The sequence below is a fragment of the Opisthorchis viverrini genome, assembly GCF_000715545.1.
Source record: "Opisthorchis viverrini unplaced genomic scaffold opera_v5_92, whole genome shotgun sequence".
NCBI classification, from domain to species: domain Eukaryota; kingdom Metazoa; phylum Platyhelminthes; class Trematoda; order Opisthorchiida; family Opisthorchiidae; genus Opisthorchis; species Opisthorchis viverrini.
The window spans coordinates 1,303,266-1,313,141 of record NW_008751748.1 but is presented as its reverse complement, the minus strand read 5'-3'; the positions used below and the strand labels follow the sequence as shown (position 1 = coordinate 1,313,141).

Below are 9,876 nucleotides of genomic sequence, written 5' to 3'. Positions count from 1 at the left end.
CACTCAAGATAACTTGATCGTCTCATTTTCCTGTAAAACCGTAGCTTCTCACAAGAGAGACTACCAATGCGAAGAGAGTGTTTAGTGAGCTGGTAGATAATCCATCATCCACCATAGACTGTCATCAACAGGAACACTGTTGTGAGCTTTCCAAGCGAGTGGACTCTTCAGCAAGGAGTAGTGTATCGACTGCTCAGATTTTTACAATACATGAAGATCTGTTCAGTCAACGACCTAAATGTCTGGCAGGAAAATACCCGAAGCATGATCAGTAAATGGTTTGATGTATAACCCCAAGATGCACTTTCCCTTGGCTCCAGATAGCTCGATTGTTAAGGCGCCAGCTTACGGACAGAAAGGTCCGTGGTTCGAAGCCAACCACAGCATACCGACTGCTCCTGTCTAGGGCTGGGCAACCCGGCTTTATCTCAGCTCTCCTTCCGTTGGCATGACAGCTGGGCATCTAAAGGTGTTACACTTGAACGATTGTTTTATTTATAATATTGGAACCCTTAAACTCGATAGAGTTTTCACGTGAACGATAGGCTTTGCTATCTTTTAGAATGTGTCATCTGTTAGTATGCACACTTGCTGGGAAATATTGTGTTTCATGGCCTATGTTCCGATGGTTTTTTCATTTTTAGGACACAGTTCTGTCTTCATGGGACGGCGTTTGGAGAATAACACTTCTAAAACTATAACTTCTGGTTAGTGTTCTGAAGTGATTTCTTTGGAGCGAAAATGCACCGCAGTTACCACTTCCGGAGAGTTCGCTAGCAGTTTGATGTAGAGACGTATTGTATTCCGAAAAAACGCAAACCGGGACGAGCATAGAATGGTGGGGCTAGTAGTGGTGTACGATACAGATAAAACTCATCTCCGGAAGTCCGAAGACACTTCGCGAACAATGTTTCATCCGGTTTCTCAGCGGCCTTCCGTTTCGATGGCCGAGTTCGGACCTTAACATGTGTCTTCAAATCGACAGCACCTCTCTTTTTGAAATTTACACGTGTTGTCACTGAATATGTATGCTATCTTTTTCCTTCTTTCCTTGGAGTTAGCACACAACTACTTTCGTCGTATAAAATTCCCCTCCATGTTGGAATTGGATTTTTTGCCGAGATAACACCCACTGTGGCCTCTTGGCATCTATGTGACAGTTTCTTTAAGGTAGTCTATATCAGGATAAGAAGGATTTTTCGCTCCGAAGTGCATCTCATGTCTGGTGATCCAGAAGTTCTGAGGTTGTCTTGAATGTCACCGTGCTCCTTAAAACGAACCACTTTCTGTACGCCGATTCGAAGTTTTATCCTGATCATGAGCATTCTAGGATTTAATTTTTCTCATGTTGTTCTTCGCAAATCATGGGGTTGGCAAACGTATAATACTTTTTTCAATGCACAGTGAGCGAATTATCGCATGCACTCTGAATTGCTATATAATCGGTCACTTCACCAAACATATCCTACCCTTTTTACGTCATATTCTCAGATCGAACAACACGGATGTGCTACACGCAGACAAGATGATCGAATTTCTCAACGAGGTAGGATGGAAGACGTGACATTCCATATATCCTTCACGCGAACACAATTTCAGTTGACTGTTGCGACTTCCGTGTTTGCGCTGTATGATAGCTACTGATGCACTCTAGGAATCCTTGATCACGACGGTCACACAGGCTCTTGAGCTTCTGAATGCTATGACTATTGTTTGCTGAAATTAGGTGACTGCCTTGTTTCATGTGGTTCCGTCTGACATTATGTACCTTAACATATCAGAGGGAGAGGGTAGCTGACTATCTTTATCTTTCGTTTTTTTGATGAATACGGTATGATTTTTCCAGGATGGATGGACTAGTCCCATGGGTTGAGTTTGGAATATTTCGGTTCCCTCTGTTATGCAGGTTGTACACACATCACCATGCTTTATCGAACTCTGAGTTTTCATGTACACTTTTCGTTTTCATCACAAGCTGCATGTTCAAAGAAATTGTCCCTCTTAATAGCAATAATGATCATCTTTGAGATGAACGCCAAAATCGAATAGCCTCATTTAAGGTACAGAGTGAATCAGCCTGCAGATGATCTGCTTCGGGGGACAGTAGTATACTGAATGGCCTACGCCTGCCACAGATAGTTTAGCTTTTCTAAAGGATGTACTCGAATTGAACACACGGTTCTTTATGGAACATCTTCCTGCTCATCCAGTTGACACACCCGGTTGGCCGAATCCGGGGCGAGATGGCCGAAGTGGTTAGAGCGCGGATTACTAACCTGAAGGTCCGCGGTTCGAATCCGACCTCCGCCACTCGACTTCCCCTGTCTAGGCTTGGGCAACCTGGCAGTATCCCAGCCCTCGTGCTTCCTTCGGGTGGCATGGCAGCTAGGCACCGGAAGGGTGCTACAGCTGAACGCTTTATCTTTTATCTCTCTGGCCGAATCACTAAATATGCGTACGATTTTGAACAAACTCATTTATAAAATCGGGTCCCTGGAAAACATTTGGAATGATGATCATGGCGAATTTTCTTCATCGAATTTTATTCAGTGTCTCCAACTGCCGTGTTTAGCCGGGCGTTTGAATCATCATCATCGACAGCATGACATCAGTGTTCAACACCGACGCTTCACTGCCGTACGACCATGACTTATTTGAAAGTCTTATTGTGAAGAAAAGAATAAAGGTGGATGGGGGGGATGTGCTAGCTTAACACAATCATTCCGAGGGCGTTTGAATACTTTCTCTAAGTTTCGTGCGATTCAGAAGTAGCGTTTATTTACACTGTTTCTACGTCCCTCGTCTCCATGCTGTAACACTATGTGGACCGATTGTCAAGTACTACACTGATAGCTTACTGATGGTGTTAGCGGTGAATATGTTAGATGGCGCCCAGTTAAAAGTTGACAGTATCGAAGACTTTATGTGCATTAGGCAACCACGAGCCGTTCGTGAGTGATGTACGGCTGATTGCGTGTGTATTGAGCTTCCGCCAGCATAGTGACTGTTGGTGTACGGATAGCTCGTGGCTCTTGGGCGGAAAAAAATGGAAAGTTTTCTGTTTGCTGAGAAAGTTATCTTCAGGTACTTGCGTAAGCCACTAAGTTAACTATAGTGTCTGTTTTGTTCATTGTGCCACACTTTCTCCGTCTAACACTAGGCTTTTGTTTATCCTCGAAATAGACAGGCCGCTATCGAAGGGAATGTTGTACAAAGCGCAGTGCGACGCACCGCCAGCTTACTGAGTACTGGTGATGCCACCTCAATTGCTAACTAAACATTTACAACAAAATGACCCAGCTCATCGAACAGAACACCGACCAAATAGATAGTTCAACTACACGTTAAGGCTCACAGATCTAGTCTTACCAGAGAACTGCTGTACCACTTTTTCACAAGAGAATCAGTTGATTGCTTTGTTGTAGAAGGCTTCGAAATCTAATATTTCCTACGTGTTGTTAACCTTACTCTTGTCCTATTTCTCCCCCGGTTAAGACACAACGAGATCCGCGCCTAAACGAGATTCTGTATCCGTTTGCTAACCGACAGACAATAAAGTACATACAGGAAAATTACGAAACTCAAGAGGAATACAAGAATACAGGTTCGTTTTACTAGTTTTGTATTTTGATATGATTTTATATGTATATTGAGATTTCCATATGATTGGTCGGTAGTCGTCAGAACGGTTTTGTTATACTGTAACAATTTCCTATTTGCTATCCCTCTTATGTTAACCAAATGTGAGCTTTTTCTGCTGATTGGTCCGAATGTTTTCCTTGAGATGACTTGGTTCACTCGGTAAATCAAGTTATAATAAAGCACTCAACTCAAATTAGACAGGAATGTGGGCAATCAACCGTAGTTACTGCAGCGTTCTGGCGAAAGGATGGAAGTGATACCGTAATTGTGAGCGTTGCCATCGGACTACATCGAAGCGTCGGTTTACAACAGTTTCAGTCAGACTGTTTTTGGGACTCACGATTACTGAATAGAACTGGCTGGATTCTGTTAGTCGACGTAACCAGCAGTTGAGCCCGTCATTGTTCCCATCGCTATCTTCTACTCATGAATTCATTCGATAAACTAAAAAAGCTATCAAGCAAAATACATATTTTGGTTTGGTTGCTCATAACTTGCAGTGAGCAACTTGCAGTGGACGCCTGGTTGCCCGTCCGTCAGCCAGAGCCTTTCGACTCTTACGTCCTTTTCTAGAAATGATTTTACAGACAACATGCCTCAAAAGTGATCCGTGATCCGAGCTGACGTTAGTCACTCAAAACATCAAGGATTTCAACCCAGTTGATCAACTTAGGGCAGCTTCTACTGCGGTTATTCCTTAGGTACCGGCGTTTAAAGTCATCTTGAGGTGTTCTCTTGCTCAGAATGGCTAAATAGCAATGAAATTTGAGTTATCAACCAAAATGCTATTGTGAACTGGTTGCTGTCAATCAAATTGTTACACGACAGAAGTATGATTTTCACGATCATTTCCAAGTATTGACTTGTGTTCCACAACCACCGCGTCTGAAAAGGCTCAGTATATACTTTTTCGTTCACCAGTTCCACCCTCGAAGCATTAGAAAACCACATTGGGTGCTGAACAGTCACGCACATGAAAGATTTCTACGAAATTGCTCGTGTCCATTAGATTTTTTTTCTACCCTGCAATCCTGACTGATGACTTTCCCGGTAAGCCATTTTTGCAGGAAATGATTTGAGTTACAACCAAAATGCTATTGTGAACTGGTTGCTGTCAATCAAATTGTTACACGACAGAAGTATGATTTTCACGATCATTTCCAAGTATTGACTTGTGTTCCACAACCACCGCGTCTGAAAAGGCTCAGTATATACTTTTTCGTTCACCAGTTCCACCTTCGAAGCATTAGAAAGCCACATTGGGTGCTGAACAGTCACGCACATGAAAGATTTCTACGAAATTGCTCGTGTCCATTAGATTTTTTTTCTACCCTGCAATCCTGACTGATGACTTTCCCGGTAAGCCATTTTTGCAGGAAATGAAAATGGTGTTCAATTCGGTTCGATTGATTAGTGGCTCCTTACGGTTGTCACACACAAATTGGAGTTGAGCTCGTTTTTCACGAATCCCACATAATGACTTCTAGGTGAAACACAAAGGCAAATGATGAGAAGCAAATGATATTCCTTTTAAGTAAAGTCCTTTTGCCTCACAAAGTATCGTGTGAAGCGTGATGACATGTGGGCGACATTTTCCTCTAAACAATCTCTCAAAGGTAAACCAAGCTTTTGGATCGGACACATGATCCCGGTCACAATCATGTTCTCATTTTAACTTGGGATTGGCATCCCTTTTGATCCGTTTCGGATAATGACCGGACATCGATGAGTACTCTCACTTCATCTTCATAAATTGTAGAGAAAGCTTTTTTGTGTAAATGTCTGAATCACCCTTTTTGCTGCGTCGCCAATCTGTCCGTGCAGGTTTGTCAAACCTATATTGCTTGCAACACTTCGCTCTGAGTACTCTAGGGGTAGCCGGTAGCTCACCAACAGGCATAGCAGCGCCCCCTCAGGTTGTGTGTAATATGTTCCGGGTTACTGACTCATGCCCAGGAGTAGCGGTGACATGCCGATGAGTCTTAACAAGAAAGAAGCGGCTCCGGTGTGGTTCCAACTTTTTAGCAAAGCTTATGTTAGATCTACAGAATGGTGTACTGTTGCATTTGTTTACCGTCTTAGTAAGTGCAAATCTACCCACCACTTCACAAGGACACATTTTTATATGTTCCAATGGGACGCTGGAGTTTACGGTTTACCTGTGCTTTCACTATACATGGTGCTTCCCCCAGAGTGAGTGATTCCATGTGTTCTTGAGAAAAGTAGTCCTTAAAACCTTGTCCGTTTGTTCTACTCAGACACATAACTCATGCTTAGTTATTTGCTCCAGTGTTGGTCGGATAATCAAAAATCCATTGGGATTTGATCCGTTGTCCGAGCTGAGCATTTTGCAAACATTTTGTTACCCGTCTAGGTGACTTAATTATCGCATGGTTCGATTGTGTCCTTGACTAGTGAGGAGACGTTTGCGAACACACTGTCTTGCCCAGCGATTGGACGAACCACAAGTAAGCTTACCAGAGCTGCAGATACTTCGACGTATCACTCAGCACACACTTTCCAACACATTGTCATGCAGCTTCTGAATTCATTGCTGAGACTTCACCACGAATTGTTTGCGTCTGTCGATGCCCTAATTTTGCTGATCAGAGACGAAATTTCCCTTTATATTCTCCATCCTCCCTCCAGATATGTTGTCCATTGAATGCTTCTACCGGTATCTCATGTCAGACAACAACGCTTGTGTGTTTCTGGACCGACTAGATGTATATCAAGAAATGGACCAACCACTCAGTCATTACTATATCAACTCTTCACACAACACTTACCTTAGTGGACGGCAGTTTGGTGGCAAGTCTTCGGTGGAGATGTATCGACAGGTATTGCTAGCTGGTTGTAGGTAAGCCCTATTTAGTAAAGGATGACACGTACCCCCATTGCATATGGTCGCTAGGTTATCATTTATGATGTCAGATACTAGAGCATTTTCGGGTATCTGCATAGAACATTTTCGGCCTTCCAAACTCTGTTGATGTTCATTAGCTTCCCTCCTGCCCATCTTCCACATAACTTTTATGGCTGTTATTTACCATACACGCGCTGTTTCTGCGTTCCGCTGTCGTCGAACTGACTCATTGTTTCTTGCCTTGGTTACAGATGCATTGAATTAGACTGCTGGGATGGTCGGGGTGAGGACCAAGAACCGATTATCACCCATGGGAAGGCAATGTGTACAGATATCCTATTCAAAGTAAGCGGCGATTCCTTTCGTTCTCTCGGAATTCCGTGTACCATCTGGGTTGAATATACTTTTTTAACAACGGCCTGGCATTCTACCATATAGGCTAGTTGATTATTTTGGAGGTCGACCACACCGCTCTCTATTTTGGGATTTGGTCGTTGCGCTTTCCTCATGGATTTGGCCAGGTAGACGCGTCAGCTGCTTCATTCCAGATGCTTCCCAAACAACTCTCAGCTGATTCGCCGTTGATTGCAGCTGATAATAGGGGAAAATGTGGATTGGATCGCACTCAACTGTGCTTCTGAGGGTGGCCATGAAAGCAAACTTTTTATCGCACATTGCTGATTTGAATATTTTCTGTTAACTCAGACAGATTTTTCATTTGCTGCATTCTTTTCCACTATGTATTGCACCCGTTTCCTACTGATTTTCCAGTCATCACCACTGTTCATATATTGAATTAGTGTCAGGTAACAGATCCCCGTGTGTGAATTTGTCATGACCTGGAAATTTCTGACATCCAGTTCCATTTTTTCATCCTCATTACGAACAGTGGAATGCGATGATATTCCTTGTCAGCCACCGTCAAGAGAAAGTTCACAAGATCCTGAGCCCCAAAATATTTTTATAACCAGCACTTTTGGATTTTTCTCGTTTCTTTCAATCTAGACCCCTTTAAGAACCATAGTTGCGCTTAACTTCATTAATTGGTGATTGATGAGTTAATGGACATCTTGGGTATACAAGAAGTAGGTTAAGAAAACATTGCCGTCAGTAACATGTCACTGCTTTATATGCATGTATGGGAAGGCTTTGCGGTAACGACTTGGATAGTCCTCCATCTCATATAAAGCGTTTTAATTGCCTCCTTGGGTAGTTTACTTTGGTAATCTGAATAAAAAGCTAGTCTATTGAATAAACTGCATTAGAACGGCCGGATCCCACCCTTCACAATGGTCTATCGGTTTCCCTCCCAACTGGTCGCTCTACTGACAGTTGGAGAGCCTGTGACATATAGCATTTTCTCCTTTTGGACAAATCCCTGAGTCTGAATGTAGTGAGGAACGAAAGCGCTGCGTGTTAAAATGTATTTACTATGATAAGTAACTCGCTCCCTTGCTGGCCAGCGCCCCTAACCAGTCTATAGGAGCCTTTTATGGTTCCCCACTCCTGGTCCCGTCAAACAAACAGGCTTATACACTAATCAGTAAAACCTCTGCTGTGCGTCGCTGTAACGCTAAATTTTGCTGCCATGTAATTGTGCTCACGGGAGTCTTAGAACTGAATTCTCCACGTTGAGTTTAGAACCAACGGGCATATACCCGTTGACAAACAGGGGTCAGCTACCAAAAAGAACTCAGGAAAAGTAATTCTCAAAGGTATTCATCAAAGGTAGCATATAATTCGGTACTTTAGGTAACAGTACACCATTAATGCGAACAAATCAGCACCAATTCACTGAATAAGCAAGTAGCATTGGGCACGTCGCGTTGCGTACAAGGGACGCGATTGGTCGAATTTCGGAGCGTCTCACACTGCGATAGGTTGCGAGCCGTATTGGTGAAAGGCCGCGTGCTTTGAAGTAAAGTACCAGAAGAACTTGGTACGATTGCAATTGGTCCTGTTTGTTGTGTGGGTGTGCTTGTCACTTTTCAGACCGTCGGACATACCTCACGTGTTATGCCACAGTGTAATCCTTCGTTGTGTATGAAGTAGTTAGTCTACTGCAGTCAGATGTCATGTCGGTAAAAAGCCTAGTTTGTTTGTCAGGTCACCTAGGCGAATTGTCAAGTACACGGTCGCCGCCCATTACGTCCGCCCTCCGTTTCGTCAGGTGGTCAACAGGAGCCTAAGCCGTTATCGGGTTGACATGGTCCTACCTGTCTATTGGTGTCCGCCAGTAACAATCTGGCATGCGATATTTTTTCGTTGTAGTTGCGGTGGTAACCAGGTGTTTGTCTTTCAGCTTATACTTCCGTGGTGAGCACAGCTGTATAAAATTAGGTTAGATTATATTGCACTTTAACTCCAGGGAAAATACCCGTTGTACTCAAGGACTATTTTTCGGATGCACCTGCCTGTTATCGTACTTGCTGAACTCTATATATATACATATACATAAATATACATTACAGTAGTCGCCCCAATGAGCTCTCTCCACAGAGCAACCACCTACACTCTAATAAGATCACTATTCCAGCTGCTTCCAACTTTGCTTGAATTCGATACCTTTGGGAAACCATGTACCAGAACCCAATATTCGTGTTTGAAGTTTCCCAGAATTAAATCGCTAGGTAGGTAGTCATCCATCTATGGTATACACAATTTTGTTGCTAACGCTTCTGAGGTTTCCGAACATTATTTGCAACTGCATTAACTCAAACACTACGGTAATCCCTCGAGTATAGACTCCATCCAAAGGATGTATACTCTCCTGAAAGCCACACTAGCATTCTCCGCCCTCCGGGATCGAATAGACAGAAAGACGCTAAATTTTTTTTTAACTACGTGGAATGCGCAGACTTGGTAAGATTCATATCAGCAAAAGGCCGGACCTAATTTGAGAAACGCAGCATATTCCGACGACCAACCTTTTAACTCATCTTGGCAGAATCCGTCTAGGTCAACGGTTCTCAGACTCTCCTTCTTAATGACTTAGAAACAAGGTATTGGAGGCGCCTAAGCGTGCGTCAGAAACGTCCAGGTGGATCAAATGTTGTATTGCTAACGCACCGCCGTAATGAGGCACTATAAGCTCAAAGAGGCTTGAAAAAAATCAACTCCGCTGAAACAAACTGATATTAACCACGGGATTGTAAATGTATACACCAAAAAACTCACATACAACTTGGTTGCTCTAAGTACTTGTCCGGCCCATCTGTGACTGTCGATGAGCACCGTGGAGCTGGTTCTCATCCCCCCGAATACGATGGTATGATACAACCGGTTAAATCAGGCTATCGTTCACCACTGTTGCACCGCTACACACAGCATCAACGATTTACAGACAAGTATGGTGACTTGGCTTGGCA

General features: G+C 43.3%; 1 protein-coding gene across 1 annotated transcript in view; it reads left to right on the top strand.

Annotated features, from left to right (window-relative positions):
- T265_05106 (hypothetical protein) overlaps positions 1–9,876 on the top strand; it is a gene marked incomplete at both ends in the record, with an annotated part of 104,489 nt that overhangs the window by 48,958 nt on the left and 45,655 nt on the right. The window contains 4 exons of the mRNA XM_009170023.1: positions 1,492–1,546; positions 3,496–3,604; positions 6,292–6,502; positions 6,760–6,853. Of these exons, the coding sequence (XP_009168287.1) occupies positions 1,492–1,546; positions 3,496–3,604; positions 6,292–6,502; positions 6,760–6,853 (469 nt within the window). The remainder of the gene's footprint in view (positions 1–1,491; positions 1,547–3,495; positions 3,605–6,291; positions 6,503–6,759; positions 6,854–9,876) is intronic.